We start from the raw sequence: 19,281 nt of genomic DNA on the forward strand, positions 1-19,281 counted from the left end.
TCCTCCTGCGGACCCTGCCCCACCCTGAACTCTATTTGGGCAGAAAGCTCCTTGGGGTGCCTGGGTGGGGCAGAGCCGGGGCTCAGAGAGGCCTTGAGGCTGCCAGCTGCTCTCCATTCTTGGGGTCACACAGTCCTTGGGATCCTGAGGATGGATCCTGTCCCCAGTCCTTTCGTCTGGGAAATGACAAAGGACCTGCAGTGGGAGACCCTGGCTCCAGGCTCCACCCAGCTGGCTTTGTCCCCGCAGACCCTTGTCCCAGTCCTGGGAATCTTAAGGCAGCATGAGTCTGGGGCAGAGGGAGTCAGAAGATCCCATTCTGTAATTCACGGACACCAAGGCAGGCTGTGTCTTCACGTATGTCCTCTGCTGTCCTGCTTTGCATCTGTAGCGCGTGAGTGAGTGTGAGTGTGAGTGTGAGTGTGAGTGTGAGTGTGAGTGTGAGTGTGACTGACTGGGGTTCCTGGGCATGGCTGTGGACTTCTTCTCAGAGAGCTCCCTCCAGAATCCAACAGCCACACGCGTGAGGGGAGCCACAGAATCGCCAACTGGAAGCGCTCATTCCTTCCCTGAATATAGAATACGGGCGGAGTGCTTGCCCTGTGTAGACACTGGGCGAGCCAGGAAGGCGGTCATTAAACATCTAAATATGAAAGATGCTAACAGTCCAGCTGCTCTGAAGTGGAAGTACAGGGACTTGCGAGAGAGCATTAAGGGAGGGCCTTCATTCAGGGGGAGGGGGAGGGAAGGCCTTGCTGAAGAGGTGACTTCTAACCCGAGCCCTAAAGGAGACAGGGAAGAGCATCCTGGCAGAGGAACAGCATGCACAGTGGCCCTGAGGAGCAGGCATCTTGGAGCCTTCTAGAAATGGAATGGAGGCCAGTGTGGGAGGAGACAGCTTGCGAGAGGGGGCTGGGAAAGCCAGCAGGACCTGCAGAGGCAGGAGGGCTGGGAGTCTGGGCTTCTAGAGCAGGGTGAGCAACTGAAGAGTTTCAGCTGAGAAGGGTGTGATCAGGTTGTGACAGGCAGTCACTCTGGCTGGCAGCCCTGCAGAGAGGCTTGGCCGTGCAGGTCCTGCATAGGCCCAAAGATCTAGAGGAAAGTATAGCCCAGAGCTCCAGGGCAAGGGGGAGGGGAAGGAGAAGGGGAAGATGGACCAGCTCTCACACCCCAACATGACAGAGGGGCCTGTGAGCACTGATTCTGTCAGAGGAACTGGGGAGGCTTCCTGAAAGAGGCGGCATCTGAGCTGGGCTGCAGGGATGGCAGGCATGGTAGAGGCCAGCACTCCAGGCTTAGAGAACCCCCTGGGCACAGGCTCAGCAGTGGGGGGGCATGGTTTTGGGTTTGATGAGCAGGAGAATGAGGAGTGACTCCCCAAGGTCACAGGGCCCCTTGGTGGCCAAGCCAGCACTGAGACTGCCTCTGATGAAGTGGGGTTCTCTGATGCCCACCTGAGGCCGGCACTAAGAACTGGCATTGAGAAAGTCCCCAAAGCCCCAAATCAGGCAAACCTGGCATCTGAGGCTGTGCATTTCCCCACATGCCGTGCAGCTGGGACATAGGGAAGAGGAAGTGTGGGCCACTGGCTAGACCCAGAGCGCCTGGAGGAGGGGCCTCTGCTAGAGCTCAGAGAAGCGGGGGTGGGGCCTCCCCAAAATTTCCTGGGGACTCCTGGGACCGCAGCCCAGACGCTGGGTGGCCGGAAGGAAGTGAGAGGTGAACGCAGTCTGGGCCTGGCTGGGTGAGACCCTCCGTCACCCACTCTCCTGGACCACTGACGGCCATGGCCGTGGCCCAGCAGCTGCGGTCCGAGAGGTGAGTGCAGGGGTGCTGCCCTCCCTGGGCCTCCTCACTGTTCCCAGCAGGCCTTGGGGACAGAGGCCAGCCCTCTTGCAGCCCCTTATTAATAGCAAAAGTTGAGAGGCTGGGGTTGAGTCAGAACCCAAATACTCAGAAATGCAGACTCTCAGAACTATTTTAAGGAAACTAGACTGCGGTTCACTCCCTCAGGCACAGATGAAGACTTGAGGCTCAGAGATGGGCAGTGACCTTCCCAGGGTCACACAGGAGTGGGTGGCAGAGTCGGGATGGGAACTCAGGTGATCTGTCTCCCAGGCTGGGCTCACTGCTCCACATTGTGGTCAGTAGTGGCTTTTCATCTTTTGTTCAGACAGAAGACAGAATCTGCCATGTTCTCCCTCTTTAACCAGGGCTTGGCTCAAATGTCACCTCCTCCCTGAAGCCTTCCCTGACAGCCCCCTTGCTGTTCTTTGACCCCTTGCCCTGCTTTCTTTTTCTGTGCGTCCTGATGTTACTGTAATAATATTCTAGACTCATTTATTTGTTGTCCTTGTCACTGGCTCCACCTTTAGAGGCAAGTTTGATGAGGGTACAGTATCTGTCTCTGTCGATCACTGCGGTCTCCCCAGGATGCAGATCAAGGCTGGTATGAACTCCGTGCTCAGTAAATGCTGCTGAGTGAATGAATGAGTGGATCTTTGAGTTGGAAAGTGTCCTTAAATCCTTCTGGTCCAATCCTGTCGTTGTATAGATGAGAAAACTGAGGCCCAAGGAGGACAGAGAACTTACTCAGGGCACAGGGAGTGAGCGGCAAGGCCTGGGCTTGGGGCACAGCCTGGCCAGGGCTTAGGTTCATCTGTAGCAGCATTTTCTGAATGTTTCCTCAATAGCCAGGCCTGTACTCCGGACTGTGGGCACCTGAGGACCCAGGGCTTGGCTCTTGCTTTCTGGGATTGTAACAGCAGGTGACATAAAAAAGAGCGCGCTGCCCTGGCAGTGTTTCTCAGTGGTTAGAGCGTCAGCATGCACACTGAAGAGTCCTGGGTTCGATTCCGAGTCAAGGGCATGTACCTGGGTTGCAGGTTGTATCCCCGGCCCTGGTCAGGGCACATGTGAGAGGCAACCAATTGATGTTTCTCTTTCTCTCTCCCTCTCCCCCTCCTTCCCTCCCTCCCACTTTCTCTAAAACTCAACGGAAAAAATATCCTCCACTGAGGATTTAAAAAAAGAAAGAGTGTGCTAATTGTGAGGGGGTGACTCTGAGCGTCTCCGGAGATGGGTCAGGCTGGCGTGGGCTGAAGTGGGCGGCAAAGGGCCTGTGGTGCAATCAGGCCAGAAATGGAAGCTGGGGTGGGGTTTGCAGGCTTTGGATGGTGGAAGGAAGGCTCGGCTGCGTGTGAGTGTGTGTGTGTGTGTGTGCGCGCGCTCTCGGGCGTGTGTGGAGGGAGGGGCAGGAGAAGCCTGTGCTTACAGGACGGATCTGGCAGGGCCTTGGTGAGCCACAGAGGCTGGGGCCGGGGCGCTGGGGTGAGGCCGAACCACCAGATCCCAGCCCCTCGTCCCCACCGGTTCCCACTGGAGACCAGGCCCGACATGCCAACACGCACCCCCGGAAACAGCTGCTCTTCGAGGCTGCGGCACTTCCTATTTCTCGGGGTTTGTGGCCCAGAGGGATGACTCCCAGGGCTGGCCAGGCGACTGTGTGCCCCCCTCCCACTCCCTGTCCCTTTACAGCTGCCCTCTCCGCTCAGAGGAGGATCCCCCAGAGCCAGGTCCTGGGTCATTGGCCTCCTTGCCCCCTGGAGGCCACTTATTTGAAAGCGGGCCCCAGGTTCTGCTTCGGGCCAAAGCAGAGGACCAGTGGGCGGGCGGCAGAGTCCCCACAGCAGGACTTTCTAAGACCAGAGCTGTCTGGAGAAGGAAAGGACAAAGCGAGGTAGTGAGTTTAGTTCCAACAAACATGTTTTGAGCACCTACTACGTACAGGAACCACAAAACTTGAACTAGCTGCTGCCCAAGGGTCTTTCAACCTTCAGTCTCACCTGTCCATGCTCCCGAGTGTACTTTGCATGAACAGAGTGTATATAAGCCCCAAGCATCCTGCCCCCAGGCGGCCGAGTTGACTTCAGCTCTGAGGGGTCCTGCTGAGGTCTCCATGGGGACGGTTATTTTAGGGGGACATCAGTGGAGTTGCTGCCCCCCTGCTCCCCCGATGCAGCCCCTTCCTGGCTCTCTCAGGAGGGCCCGGACCCTTTCCACACGGCCCAGTGGAAGCCTTGCTCAAACACAGACGCAGGCAGTGGCCCGGCTGAGCACCTCCTGTGCGCCCAGTGCGGTCTGGGCGCTGGGGATGCAGGGAGGGCGAGGTCCCTGCTCCTGCGGAGCTTCCCGGGCTGTGCTTGTTCCAGTGGGGCCTCCTGACCCTCCTGGGATGTACATGCATCTGTGGTCCCCATGTCCTAGAGGGGAGGAGCCAGAGCACAGAGAGGAGCCTTCCCAAGGCCCCTGCTGGCACCTGCAGAGCAGGGATCCAGGTCTCCCTCTAACACCGGTGCCCTCCTGCTCTGTCCCACTCAGGCCGGCTGATGCCCTTTACAGCTGCCCTCGCCCCTCAGAGGAGGATGGCCCCAGAGCCAGGTCCTGGGTCATTGGCCTCCTTGCCCCCTGGAGCGCTTTCTTCACTCCCCCCACCCCAGGGCAAGGCACAAGGCGCTTGGTGCATGGACCCCGCCAGCCTCACCGGCCTCCTCTCTCATCACTTTCTCCCTCCAGTTCTGTGCTCAGATGCACTCAGATGATCCCTCTCCCTCACGGCAGATCCTTGGATTTGCCCCCCTTGCAGGGCCTTTGGCTCTCAATGTTTCCCTCGCCTATCATCCTGTGGCCAGCTCCTCATTTCTTTTCCTGCTAGTCAAGGAGGCTTCTGGGAGGAAGAAGAAGCTCTCCTGACCACCCTCAGTCTGAGCGAGCCTGGCCCTCACCCGTGCACAGCGCCCCTGCTTTTCTCTCTGAGGGACAGATGGACTTGACGTCTCCCCCAGAAGTGTCTGCTCCCAAGCTCTCACGCCCACTGCACACTGACTCTGAGGGACGGGGCAAATGGCCAGGCTCCTGCTGCAGCTCAAAACGCCGGTGCTTTTCCTTTATAGCACCTATGCCCATCGCAAATCTGTCATTATTTGTTAGTGACCAGCTCCTCCACGCAGCCGTGAGACCAGGTGGCAGAGGCCGTGTCCTAACGTGCTCGGAACCGTCTGAGGTGCTGCGGGCGCTTACAGGGGTTGGCTGTTGCTACTCAGAGGGGCACCTGAGGCTGGGAAGGGCTGGGATTCATGTAAGTTCCTGCTTCAAACCAGGGACTGCACAGCCTCTAGACTTACTTGGGCAAGCCTGTTAACCTGTCTGTACCTCAATTTCCTTGTCTGTAACAAGGGGACACCGTCTTAGAAGAGTGCCTGGTGCAAAGTGGGCGCTCAGGAAATAGTTGGCCAAGGTTACTATTACCCAGCCTGTCGGGTTCCCCGCTCAAGGCTCTTTTTACCCCCCTGGTTCCTTCCTGCCCTACTCTCATCACATTGCAGATGAAATACCCATGAAATGCGGAGCCTCAGGGGAGAAGATGAAGGAGGAAGCTTCTCCATGGGTGTCACCATAGGGGCATGTGTAGAAAGTGACTGGGGAGGTTGCCTGTGGCCACCAAGGTACTATGGGAGTGGTGGGGATTTCCTCTGCGTGCCCACTGCCACCCTGAGTCACCTCCGGATGGCAGCCTTGTATGTCTGTGTCCCAAGGTAGCCTGGGATCCCAAGCAACGCAGGTCACGTGGGAACCAGCGGGGGCTGGGCCTGGGTGTGTAGACTTTGACACCGTTTTCTCCTGAAGTCTTGGCAAGCTCTGAGGCTTCAGATGAGGGGGCCCCTGCCCCCCAGCTCCCTCCCTGTTTCCTAATTGCTGCAATATAGAGTCGTAATTGCTTCCAGTTTCTTCATCTGTCCACAAGTGGCTGGACTTGGCGACTTCTTCCGCTTTATTGGCTGTCTGTCTTCTCTCCCTCCACCTGTCACTCCAGGCCCTTCCTCTGCTCACTGCTCTTCTCTGGGGTCTTAGCCACAGCCTCAGCCACATGGTTCTTACCCTCCCACTGCAGCTGAGATGCCCCGACCCAGCTCCAGAACCACACACCAGCTCTTGCTGGGCCTTGACCTGGGTGCCCAAGAGACCTCTCAAATTGGCCTGAAACTGAGTCCATCAACTCTGCTCCCCTCCCACTATCCTGGTCAGAATACAGGTGACACGTGGGTGTCACTCTGGACGCTGCTATTTCTTTTACCTCCACATCGAAACAGTCGCCAAACCCTGGCGGTCGTAACTCAGGAACGTGTCCATTGGAAATGCATAAGCCTGCAGAGAACAGAGGAACTATAATAGCTTAAACAAACGGGTTTGTTTTTTTCACATAACAAGAAGCTCAGAGGTTCATATCTGGTTCCACAACTCAGTGACTTCAGGACCGGCATCCCAGAGACTCCCTTGGTCTTCTACATGTTTTTGCCTCAGGAATGCAATGTAGCTGCTACAGGTCCAGATGTCACGGTTGCCTTCAAGAGAGGCAGAAGGGAGAAAGGGAAGAAACCATGCTGGCTTGTCCATCTCTCTGGATCAGGAAAGCAAACTCTCCAATAGGCCCCCTGCTGTAGATTCCCTCTTAGGTCCCATTGGCCAAAACCGGCCACGTGGCTACTCCTAGCTGCAAAAGAGGCTGGAAGGCAGGCATGGGACTTTTATGTTTGGCTCAACCCAAGCATGATCTATCACCTTGGAGCTAGGCACACGGCCACCCTGAACAAAACTGGAGCTGATTAGCAGGAAGGAACAGGGAACACAACAAATGAAAAGGTGTCTGTCTGTCATCTCTCAGTTGGAGCATTTCAAAGCCTCCCAGTGGTGTTCTGTCCCTTCAAGTCTCTGCCCTCCTTTCTTCTCTACGCAGGTGCCTCAGTTGGCCTCCTGAAGCCGGATCAGATTGTGTTTTCACTCTCTTCTGAAGCCTTGCATGGCTTCCTATTGCCCGTAGAGCTTCCTTAGCTCAGAACCAGAGACCCTCCTCTGCCTGGCCAGCCTCTGGTCCTGGATGGATCATGCAGCCGCAAAGTGATTTGCTAGCTTGTAACATGGCTGTTGGTACATGTCCCTCACCCTGGAGGCCTGGTCTGCGTGTTGGCCTGGCCCCCCGGGGAAGGGGCGCTGAACGAGCAGTGCCGAGCACACCCGGGATTTGCTTTGCACACTGCCTCACACCCAGCGGGCCCACCGGACAGCTCAGGGCGGTGACCAGGGCTTCTTTTCCTCCCTCAGCGACTTTGAACAGCTTCCTGATGATGTCGCAATCTCAGCCAACATCGCGGACATCGAGGAGAAGAGGGGCTTCACCAGCCACTTTGTAAGAGAGACCCCTGGACCTTCACCTCTGACCTCTGAACCTTCACCTCTCCCATCTCTTCACTTCTACCCAGTGGTTCTCGGCAGGGCGATTCTGCCCTCCAGGGGACATCTGGCAGTAAATACCTTCAGGCATTTTTTATTATTCCCACGTGGGGTGGGGATGCTGCTGGCACCCAGTGGGTGGGGGCCGGGGATGCTGCCTAACATGCTACAGTGAACAGGACGCCCCACGGCAAAGAATTATTTGGCACCAAATGTCCCTCGGAGGTCAAGAAGCCCCACTGTAACCCTCGGACATCGAACCTCTCTCTCCCTCTTCTGCCCTTGGCCTCCGCGTTCCTACCCCCTGGCCTCTGTCCTAGGTGTTTGTCATTGAGGTGAAGACGAAAGGGGGGTCCAAGTACCTCATCTACCGCCGCTACCGCCAGTTCTACGCCTTGCAGAACAAGCTGGAGGAGCGGTACGGCCCCGAGGGCAGGACCGGCCCCTTCCCCTGCAGCCTGCCCGCCCTCCCAGGTAGCGCCGGGCCGTCCCGCCGCAGGCACAGCCGGGCCCCCGCCCAGGACACAACCGCGTCCCTTGGCTCCCCTTCCAGCTTGGCTGACGCTGTCCAGTCGTCCTGTTTTAGACTAAGTGACAGCGTACATTGAGCCCATGCCCCCTCCTTGCGGTCACGGGCTGCCCTCTAACTCCTAGCCTCCCGGTCCTTGACTTCCTAAACTCCCGTGACCCTCACGGCTTCAGCCACCCGCCAGTGGCCGTGGCCATGGTGTGGAGCACACGAGTCAGGCATGCGTGTCCCCCTAGTCAAACGCACCAGCTCCTCTTCGAGCCCTCCCGCTGGCCCCTCCACGAGAACTGCCCTCTACCCCCGCAGTCCTGGCTCCTCCCGGTGCCCATGGCTCCTCTCCTTCCCTGCTCTGCTGAGAGGCTGTCCCCTCACCCCTTGCCTCCTGGCCTTCCTCCCAACTCGAGCCTAACTTGCACCTTGGACAAGCCCAAACCTCCGACTTCTCAGCTCCTGCCTGCTTGAGCCCTGCGAGAGAAATGCTGTGACCTGTTGGCTGGGACGCCGGTGGGCGCAGACAGCTCTCAGGCCTCGTCTTTATTGTCATGGCTCCTCTTCCAGGAAGCCCTCTCCAAGCTTCTGTGGCACCCGTGTCTTCCAGTTCCCTTTCTACCTCACCGGCTGCTCCCCCAGTGTCTCCCTAGAGGTCCACGGCTCCCTTCTGGGGTGGTGGGGGTATCTCTGGGTACGTAGTCCTCCCAGGCCCAGCCTGAGGCTCCTGGAGAGGACCTTTGTCTCCAGTCAGCCAGCGTCAGTGTCCCTCTCCCCGCAAACACTCGGTCTTGCTTTATCAGAGTGATTCACTCACCCACTCACCAAATATCCGTTGATTTGGGCGATATTCTAGACCTGTGGTTCTTAATCGTGGTGGCATATTGGAAGCCACTTGTTTAAAATATCCTGATGCCCAGGCCCCACCCCCAGGGGTCCTGACTCAATTGCTCTGGGGTGAGTCCAGTGCAGTGAGATTGCTGAGGCCCACTCTCCTAGGTGATGGGGCACAGCCTGAGCAAAGCAAAGGTCCTGTTCTTCTGGAGCTAAGAGCTGCGCGCGTGTGTGTGTGTGTGTGTGGTGGGGGCAGTTAGGCACCACATAAACAATTACAACAAGAAAAACATCAGCTGGCGATACTGCAGCTCAGAGAGGGCAAGTTGGATGGGGATGGTGCAGAGCAGCCACCTCAGCACCTGCGGAAAGATGAGGGGAGGAGCCCAGAGGCCATGTTCTTGGGCTGGGCTCCCAGGACAGCTCTTTGCCTCTCCTCAGCCAAGGTCTACATGGGTGTGAAACAGGAGATCGCGGAGATGCGCATACCGGCCCTCAACGCTTACATGAAGGTAACGGCGGGGCCGTGCCACCCTGGCACCTGGGAGGGCACGGGGTGTAGCCCAGGTACCATGTCTGAGCATGGCTCTGGGAACTGGGGCCGGTTCTCTGGCTTGGATTGTCTACGCCTTCCATCCTTAAAGGCCGGGCCTGCAGGGTGCCAGGGGCGGGTTGTCGTAGGCTCAGTGGAGAAGGTATGAGCAGCCACACTTTGAAAGGACAAATACAGTGTTTGTGCCGGGAGTTCTGATACAGAGGTGAATGGGGCCCAGGGCCTGCCTCCAAGGTGCCCCCTGCCCAGTGGAACATGGTCAGGTGGGTCATGAAATCGCAGAGGCTCAGCCTACATAAGGGGGCACGATGGGCCAGGGCCCCAGCTCTCTCACACAGCATGTTTGTGGGAACTGGAGAAAGACCCCTTGCCAGGGCACAGGCTGGATATTAGTTGCTGGATATTATGGGCTTGAATGGGTGCCCTTGTTTATCCCCCAACCTGTATTTTGTCTGCATCCCTAGGAGATGGGGAAGACAGAGGAAGGAGCAACCTAAAGGCAGAGACCAGGCTGTCCAGGAAAGGCCTTTCATCAAACAGAGCTAGACAAGAAAGGGACAATGTTCCTCATGTGGTAGTGAGCACGCTGCCACTAGAGGCATACAAGCCATGCTTAATGGCAACGTCAGGAACCTAGAGAAGGAAGCCCTCCTCATAGCCCAGAGGCATGCTCTTCTACTCTCATGGCTGAAGCACCGAGCTGGGAGTCGCTTTAGTCTTTGCTCCAGCGTTGCCTGTCTCGGTGATGTGGGGCGAGCTGCCCATCCTCCTTGGGCTATGGCTTCCCTCTTATGAAGTGCGGCAGTGCCTCCCATTCTCTGGTCTCATAGGAGTGGCACTGAGATCCATTGAGAAAAGAATGTGAAAGTGCTTTGGAAACTGTGAGCCTGCTTCCTGAAATGAGAGCTAATGACTCCTAGTTCTGTGAAGGGGTGGGAGGAGGGAGCAGGTGGCCCGGCTGCCCACTTTTGGACAGCAGGAATCTCCCCTCTAGGGGGCTCTGCGACAGCTGCTCCCTCAGGGCAGCTGAAAGCTCCACCCTCCTCTCAAAGAGCTGGAGAGTGTGCTCTGGAGGGAGGGAGAAGAGGCTTCACCCCACACTGATCTTAGCAACCGGCAGCCTGGAGGACCCCATCTCTGCCTAGCTGTGTCCAGTTTGATTCCTTGAAGCCCAGAGGTCAATCAGTGCAGGAATCTCTGCTATTGGTCACCCCATCCTGTGCTTGCACACCTACAGAGATGGGAAGCTCACTACCCCTCTCCCTGACCCAGGCTGCTGGTCCCATTGTTGGATAGTTATTAGAAAAGCCTGATTCCCTCCGGTCTCACCTCTGTCCTAATGGAGAACATGGGTCATGTGATAATGACAATGGCCTGGAACTATGTGGAGCACTTTGACTAACAACAGGGAGGCTCTTGATATGCATTAGCCAGAAAAGTGAACGGGCTTATTTAGTTCCCTCAGTAACTTGTGAGTTAGATACCATTATCCCAACACCTTGCTGACCGGTCACGAGTACACTCGTGTTTCCATGTCCAAACGTTGCTGAGATGACTTGTGTCTGCACTTACATAGTTTAAGTCATCTTAAGGTCTGAAAGCAATGTCGAGTTTTATAAGAGCAGAGAAGTAGCCGGGTGCACAGGCAAGTTCTGGCTCGAAATAGTGGGTCAGCAAGGTGTTAAAATGAGGACAGGAGGCACAGAGAGGCGGAGTCGCTCACCCAGGGTCACAGAGCAGTTAGGTAGGAGGGATGGGATTTGAACTCACATCCCTGAGACTCTAGGGTTGTGCCCTTACCCACTGTGCTATGTAGTAATAAAAAAACAGCAACAATGGTGACACCTCACTTGGTGGACGGGTCACTTGGTAGACGCCCAGTGCGGTTCTAAGCGTTGGGCACATACTCATTTATTTAATCCTTACACCATCCCACAAGGGAGATACTGCTCTCATCCCAGTTTATTAGTGAATACATGGAGGCCCGGGGTCACCTCGCTGGTGAGTGGCAGGGCTGGGATTCGATCCCGGGCGCAGCCTGGCTCAGTGTCTGTGCATTCTGACCCAGCTCTGGACTGCCTCCCAGCCCTCACCTACAATAGCTACGTCTTTCTCAGGCTCTGTGTTCCCAGCTCCTCTGGGGTGGTGTTCCAGGCCTCTCCTGTCCTGCTGCCTCCTTGGGATTCTCTGAGGATGCCTGGATTCTGGGTGCCTGTGGGGCTTCAGCTCCCAGAGCTAACCACAGTGCTCCTGGGGGCCTGTGTGGTGTGTGACTGAGGGTAGGGATCTGCGCAGTGTGCATCTTGGAGGTGACCCTGCCAGGCCTGGGTCCTCACGCCTCAAGGTCTTTGCCTCACATCAAATGAGAGTCCTGACCCCACCATTTCCTAGCTCTGCCAACTGGGCCAGGCACTTTCCCTCTCTTAGTTTCAGTTTCCCCAATTATGATATGCGATGAAGTACAAGCAGTGTTTTTTTAGGTCATCTCACCAACTGTTGTTAATTTGGGTTTTTGGGGGATTCCTCCTGCATATCATCTCATTTTGATCTAAGGGATGGTCTTCAGCGGCAGATGGCCCTGGGTGCCCCAGCTTTGTCACTTGCTAAGCTGTGTGGCCTCAGGCAGGCCCCTTCACCTTTCTGATCCTACGGCCCAGGTCCCTGTGAAATGGCGTGAGGTCACATGGCGCGGCACTCAGTGCCTGGTCAGCACCCTGTCCTGCTCCCTGGCACCCTCTGCTGTCCTGTCTGGAGGCCTTTGGTCTTTTCTAAATGAACTCTTCTCCAGCCATTTGGCCCCCCCTTGACCTTAAGCCTGGGCGCAAAGCTTGGGAAGTGTTCCTTTAGCCACTGGAATCGCTGAAATGTATCTCGTTTCTGTTGCCAGGCAGAGGAGAGGGGGGTCCTGGGTGGGGCTGAGGGACGGAGCAGCTGGGCTGCAATGCCCAGGCCGTCCTGACGCCCCCACCCTGCCCTGTGCTCTCCCCAACGCAGGCCCTCCTGAGCCTGCCCATCTGGGTGCTGATGGACGAAGACGTCCGCATCTTCTTCTACCAGTCGCCCTACGACACCGAGCAGGTGCCGCAGGCGCTCCGCAGGCTGCGCCCCCGCACCAGGAAGGTGTAAGTGGGGTCCCTGCGCTCCCGGGGCCGCTTCCTCCGGGCCTATCCCGCAGGAAGTAATCATTGAAAACCTGAGCCCCTGAAACAGCGCGGGTGCGGGGGTGGGGGTCCAAAGGTGAGGCTGCAGCTGCTCAGGATGGGGGGGGGGCAGCACTCCTGAGCCCCACCCCTCCCGAGCCCCACCCCTCCCCCTCCCCCTCCCCCTCCCCCTCCCCCCTCCATCCAGTGTCTCTGAGCGGCTCAGCCTGAAGCCCCCTCCCTGGTGCACCCAGCGGGGCACAGGCCGGATTCCAGCCCTGGGCCCTGGAGCAGGGCGTGTCCCCTCTTCAGCCTGTGTCCAGTTGAAACAGGATAATACCGTGACTTCAGGGGTTGGGTGCGGGAGTAAAAGAAAGAACAAATGTGGGAGGTCTGGCAAGTTAGGCACTAAGTGGCAGCGTCCCATCCCCTCCTTTCTCAGCCCCTGCTTCCTGGTCCAAAAAGGGGGTACAATCTCTCCTCTAGAGGCAGAGAACAAGGCGGGGGGGGGGGGTGCTGAGCCACAGGAGCAATTGTACCTGCATTTTTAACATCATCTCTCTCCCGCGGTTCCCACGTCTGGCACAGAAGCGGGGAGCTGGGCCCTGGGAGAACCAGAAGGCCTGACAGCCCCTCTTCTCTCTCCACAGCAAGAGTGAGTCCCCACAAGGTGCTGGCTTAGATCGCTTGGCAGCTCCGAGAGCAGAGGTACCCTGGGGCCTGCCCCTCCCGCCTCACCTCTGGGCAGCTGACCCTCAGCCACAAAGCCCCTCTTGCAGGGCATTGGCTTGTGTCTAGTGGGGCTGGGGCTGCCAGGAGGAAGGGCCACAGCCTCATTCTTGGACATCGAGGACCTCAGCTAAGCTGTGAAGAGGCCACATGAGGAGCACACAGAGGCAGAAGAGAATGTATCCCTCTGTCACTCATTCAGCAAGCTTTCCCCGGGCCCCTCTGGGCCAGTCCTGTTGACTCAGAGATGACTCAGGCAAGGCCTTGTCCTCAAGGGGCTCACGAGTCCCTGAGGACACACATTAAAACCTGCATCTCAGAGCCAGTGTGGTCAGTGCCTGGGGCATATGGGGGTGCTGGAGCCCACACAGGCCTGGGGGCAGGGAAGGCCCTGGATCCAGGGAGATTGGCTCCTTCCCTCCCATGGAAGAAGCACCAGTGGAAGGAGCACCCACTGCGGAGTCAGGGAGACCTGGGTTCTAGGCCTGCTCCTCTGATAACTAGTGGAGTGGCCTCAAACAAGTGACTCATTCTCCCTGAGCCTTAGTCTCCTCACCTGTTAAATGGGGCACCAAAGTAAGCACTTTAGTAGGGACTCAGTGAATGTTTCCCTCCCCCCACCTTACTCCACTCTTCCCCCCAGGCCCTGTTTGACTTCACTGGGAACAGCAAGCTGGAGCTGAATTTCAAAGCCGGAGATGTGATCTTCCTTCTTAGTCGGATCAACAAAGACTGGCTGGAGGTGAGTTTGGATGTGAAGGTGGAGGTGAGAATGGAGGTGAGAGTGGAGATGAGGTTGGAGGTGAGGGTGGAGGTGAAGATGGAGGTGGGGTTGGAGGTGAGGTTGGAGGTGAGGGTGGAGGTGAAGATGGAGGTGGGGTTGGAGGTGAGGTTGGAGGTCAAGGTGGAGGTGAGGGTGGAGGTGAAGTTAGAAGTGACGATGGAAGTGAGGGTGGAGATGAGGTTAGAAGTGATGATGGAAGTGATGATGGAGGTGAGGGTGGAGGTGAGGTTGGAGGTGAGGGTGGAGGTGAGGGTGGAGGTGAGATCACTTTGGGTCTGGTGAGGGGATCAGAGAATGAGGAGGGGTCAAGGAAGACCCCAGGGAAGAGGTGCAGTCTGAGGATAGGTCTGGGGGTCTGGGCAGGTGGGTGGGAGAACCTGAGGGAATATAGCCACTGGGGGGACAGGTGATTGTGGAGCCTACACTCACCTTTAGTTCTCTCTGACCCCAAGAAACTGTTGCTTTGGGCCAGTCAGTTGATCCACTGAGCTTAATTTCTCGGTCTGTCACTGGGTTTCTCAGAGGCAGCACTGTGGACACTGAGGCCAGAGAGTTCTTTGTTACAGGGCTGCCCTGTGCGCTGTAGGATCTTTAGCAACATCCTTGGGTTCCACCCACTAGATGCGAGTCACACCCCTCCAGTTGCAACAATCAAATAGGTCTCCAGACACAGGGCCCTGGGAGGCAAAGGCGCCCCGCTGAGAAGCACTGGCCTTGACCCGGGATGGCGTTGCTGACAGGCACGCGGCGAGGAAAGGCGGCGAGGAAGGGAGGGCTCGAGCTCTGGAGTCGGCCTGTCTGCTGTCACGTCCTTGCTCTGTTTTTAAGCAGCTTCGTGACCTTGGGAAACTTGCTCAACCCAGTGGTTTCCTTTTCTGTAATTGAAGCAATGCTGACAGTTTCTTCACAGGGTTCCTGGAAATGTTAAACGAGATGTAGCTGTTCAGGGCTTGGGTGTGTGGCCTCTAGCTGGTGCCGAGAGACTTAAATGAGACGCTGGAACCAGGGCCTGTCTTGGTCATAGCTTTGTCCTGGCTCGCAGCGAATGTGCCCCATACAAGGGCCCATGATGACTCGGTGAATGAAGATGGGAGGTCACTGGGTGCGAGACACAGGCCCAGTACCAGCCTTTTGTATTAGGTCCAGTTGTTCTTAAATAAGATTTCTTTCTCTCAGGGCTCCTGGGTGGTGGCATCTCAGGAGGTTGTGGGATGGGTCCCAAGGGGAGCACTGAGGGCAGGGGAGGGCCCCGGGCATGCAGGGCTGGAGGGCAGCAGGAACCATCAGCCTTGCCGAGCTGGCTGTCTTGATTTTCTCCCAGTCCTGGAACTCTGGGTTAGATGCTCATCAGCTCTGACAGCTGCCTCGGGGATATGGCTGGGCCATGTTCCAGAAACAGGAAATGCATGCCATCTTCCTATTTTCTGGAGAGTTCTTTGTGGCTCACTTCAGGTTGAGGGGAGAGTCGGGGAGAAGTGAGGAGATCACTTTGAGCTTCAGTTTATAGGTCTGTAAAACGGGACATAAACAGTATGTCTTGCATAGGGTGTGAAGGTTAAGAGAACATGTGTAAAGCACAGGCCGTGGCCGGGTCCGGCCCCGAAGCTTAGGCGAGAGACATGGGCTGGAGGGGGAGATTCCCGGCTGTTTAGTCTAAAGCAGGTGTTTGGTGGTATCTGTGGAATGAATGGGGGAGGGAAGGAGGAAGGGAGGGAGGGAATGAAAGAGGGGAGCAGACTCTCAGATAAATTCAGATCTTGACCTATTCTAAAATGAAACTCTTCTTGGGTGCAGCTTGGTGACCTTGGTCACTTCTCCTTCTCTTACATAAGGGAACCCAAACTTTGCCTGCCTTTCTTGGTCATGTTAAAGGAACTGGGGAACCCCAAAATGTGGCCCTGCCTTTCTTGGTACTGACAAGGCAGTTCTTTATTTCCTCTTCAGGGCACTGTCCGGGGAGCCACAGGCATCTTCCCACTGTCCTTCGTGAAGATCCTCAAGGACTTCCCGGAGGAAGATGACCCCACCAACTGGCTGCGCTGCTATTACTATGAGGACACCATCAGCACCATCAAGTTTGTGGCCTGTGGGAGGGCCCTGTCTACCCTCCTTGCCCATCCCCACTCCCACATCCGTATCATATTCTAGACCATGAGGCCCAAATCAGATCCTATGTTGTCCCCCCAACCCCAACCCCCATACTCTTAAAGCCTGCAGTGCCCCACTGTCCTCCAGATAAGCCATAAAGCCATAACAAGATGTCAAGATCCACCGCGGTCTGCCAGCCTCACTCTCCTGTCCCCGTCGGGCCTAAGGCCTCTCACTGATGCCGTTGTCCTCTTAGGGACATCGCAGTGGAGGAAGACCTCAGTAGCACTCCACTGTTAAGGGACCTGCTGGAGCTCATGAGGTGAGAGGCTGGGTGGAGGGGTGGGGCACATACCCCGGAGGAGAGATCAGAAGGGGAAATACAGTGCGTTAGGTGCTCTCTGCATCTCCTTTGCCTTTGTTTTGTCCGCAGCCAGCCCTGCTGGGTGGGTATCAGCTCCCTTGTTAGAGAGGAGTGGGGGGCTGCAGAAAGGTCAAGGGCCTTGGATGACATCACACAGTTTGTGAGTGTGGATTGGCAGCTAGAGCTAAAGTCTCTTTAGGTAAAAGCCTTGAATTTGGATACTTCATCACCAGGGAACTACCACCTCCCAAGATCCAGATTAGTTAGGGACAGTTACTTTACAGAATGGAAATAGCATCGTTACCTTCCTGACTGTAACAGTAATACCTATTCATTATTTTTAAAATATCAGAAATCACAGAGAGGTATAAACAAGTGAAATCACCTCATGTTTCCACTCCTCTCATTATCTGACGCACACTCAGATTTCCTCGGCACACACCCCACCCCGGCATAAATCGTCCTTTAATTGGCTACCCAGTAGCATTCTCTGGATGCACCTCAATGAATGTGGCATCCTCTTGCCTTGGCCTTTTAAGTTCTCCTTCACTTTTTTACTACCACAAATAATGTTGTGATCACATATTTGGCGACTTGCCCAAATGATTTTCTAGAAGTAGAATTTTGGGATCAGGGTATTTGCAAGTCAGTTAGGCTTTTGATCCATTTTGTCAAATTACCCATAGAAAGGTCAGATCACTTTTTACCTGGACCAGCCAGTAAGAGTGCCCACCTGCCGGTACCCTCATCAGACAGGCCCAGTCCCCTCCAGAGCTTCACACAGGTGTCTCTCGGGGCTTTATTCTGCTCTACTCTGCACCTGGCAAACCGCTCCTCTTCCCCACGACAGTTCTTAGGTCTTCAACACATTTATACACAAGACATTTCAGGCTGTGCCACTAATTTAATGTGAAAGTCCCTTCCCCCGTGGGTCTCAGGTTCTCCATCTGCACAAGTGATAAGGCCTGTGTCAAGCTCTGACTTCTGATTTTTAGGTCCAGGCCCTAAAACTGCCTTGGCCCTGCTCTCTGCCCCCATGCTTAGGCCTAAGGCTGCTGGACCTTACACTCACCCTGATCTTTCCCACCCAGGCGGGAGTTCCAGAAGGAGGACATCGCCCTAAATTACAGAGATGCTGATGGGGACCTGGTTCGGCTGATCTCGGATGAAGATGTGAGGCTCATGGTGAGGCAGGCCCAGCCCCTGCCTTCCCAGAAGCGCCTCTTCCCCTGGAAGCTACACATCACCCAGAAGGACGACTACAAGGTCTACAACACAGTCCCCTGAGCTGATGGTGTCCCTGGGGCGGTGAGGGGACACTGGAAAAACTTCCATTTGAGAAAAATTAAACAGACCTTGCCACGTCTGTTCACACAAATTCAGTTGTTTTGGTGTCTAACATGTTACCTGGCCAGATTCATAGATGGCTCCAGCTGCTGCAAAACAACTAGACCCCAGACAGGACACACTCTTCAAAGAATTATGAGCCTTACAAGAAGTAGTGGGCTTCTCCAATAACCTCCCACTCTACCCTTCTTACCCACGATCAGAGCTGGGGCCAGAATCCATTTGGCCCCATTTTAAGATTGTTCTGGAATGAAGAGGCAATGCTGCTGTTAGAATACTGAGCCCTGGGGAGGCCATGAAGTGGACAGGCTGGGCCAGGAGCTCTTGTGCAAAGTCAAGGCCTTGAGGGTGAGGTGATCCCGAGAGAGTGGCATCCCTGGGTCCAAACAGAAGCAGAAAGAGTCTCCCCTGAAGTAAAGTGCCCCCAGTGCAGGATGGCAGGAGTCACTTAGATTAAGATAAAGCAAAAGGTTCATTGTCAAAGATCAACAAATCTCTGTCAGTGATAATAGTTGGTGACAACAAACAATAGCTTTAGAATCTCAGGGACTATGAACTACGTGACTAAAGCGTTTAAAGAAATAAAGAATAAATTCATAACAATGAACAAGCTAAAGAGAATGACCAGACAAATTTATAAAAGATAGAATATTATACATGTACAAGTATATGTATATGTATATATACTTACACACATATATATGTATAGGTATATGTGCATGTGTGTAAACCTGTTGAAACAGAAAACTCAGCAGATGAGTTAGATGGTATCTTACACACAGGTGAAGAAAAAAACTGGTGAGTTAGAAGATAAAACCAAAGAAATTACCTAAATATAACACAGAGAGACAAGTAGTTGGAGAATATGAAAATGAAGAGAGATAAACAACAGAATGAGATTGCTTTTAAAATCAGAATCTCAGAAAGAGAAAATATAGAGAACGAAGAAGAGGCAATATTTAAATAGATGGCAGATACAGTATTTCAACAGGAATAAAAAACTTGGATCTATGGATACAAGAGGGATGCCTGGGTAGGCAGGACCAGTAAAAAGCGGTGCACAACTGGCTACAACATTTTGAAACTACAAAACACCAAAGTCAGAAGATCTTAAAAAACAGAAAAAGTTGAGATCACTACAAAATAACAACTAGAATGGTAAGCAGCTTTCTCAACAGCATCCATGGAAGTCAATATAATTATAGCTTCAAATTTTTGAGCCAAAATAACTTTCAATGAAGAATTATAGCCTGGCTGGGCGTGGCTCAGTGGTTGAGCGTCCACCTAGGATCCAGGCGATCGGGGTTTGATTCCTGGTCAGGGCACATGCCCGGGTTGTGGGCTCGATCAGTGACTCTCTCATCATTGATGTTTCTATCTCTCTCCCCCTCTCCTTTCCTCTCTCTGAAATCAATAAAGATATATACATATTTTTTAATTACATACTCAGTAAAATCATCTTTCATTAGTGAGCATGAAACGAAGATGTGTACAGATAAAAAGTGAGAATCTGCCACCGAGATACCTGAACTAAAGGTATCTTTAAAACACATTCTTCAATAAGGAATGTGGGTGGTCCTTGAAGAATAGTCTGAGATGCAAAAACAAATGATAAGCCAAGACAATGGTGAGCATTGT

The 19,281-nt window shown here is 54.8% G+C and overlaps 1 protein-coding gene across 1 annotated transcript; it reads left to right on the forward strand.

Annotated features, from left to right (window-relative positions):
• The first annotated feature begins 1,691 nt into the window (after nucleotides 1-1,691).
• NCF4 (neutrophil cytosolic factor 4) lies at nucleotides 1,692-17,671 on the forward strand. Its single transcript, XM_081128501.1, has 10 exons — nucleotides 1,692-1,818; nucleotides 7,159-7,243; nucleotides 7,608-7,761; nucleotides 9,080-9,150; nucleotides 12,186-12,313; nucleotides 12,982-13,039; nucleotides 13,704-13,802; nucleotides 15,789-15,919; nucleotides 16,189-16,254; nucleotides 17,388-17,671. Exons 1-10 carry the CDS (start codon nucleotides 1,787-1,789, stop codon nucleotides 17,581-17,583), a joined length of 1,020 nt encoding a protein of 339 aa, XP_080984627.1. The 5' UTR covers nucleotides 1,692-1,786; the 3' UTR covers nucleotides 17,584-17,671.
• Nucleotides 17,672-19,281: the final 1,610 nt, after the last annotated feature.

This window comes from Miniopterus schreibersii (assembly GCF_964146895.1).
Source record: "Miniopterus schreibersii genome assembly, chromosome: 2".
Taxonomy (NCBI): domain Eukaryota; kingdom Metazoa; phylum Chordata; class Mammalia; order Chiroptera; family Miniopteridae; genus Miniopterus; species Miniopterus schreibersii.

Coding starts and splice junctions, on each gene's coding strand:
- NCF4 (XM_081128501.1), top strand. CDS start 1,787: ATGGCCGTGGCCCAGCAGCTGCGGTCCGAGAG. Junction 7,244..7,607: donor GGGGCTTCACCAGCCACTTT/GTAAGAGAGACC, acceptor CCTCTGTCCTAG/GTGTTTGTCATTGAGGTGAA. Junction 9,151..12,185: donor CCCTCAACGCTTACATGAAG/GTAACGGCGGGG, acceptor TCCCCAACGCAG/GCCCTCCTGAGCCTGCCCAT.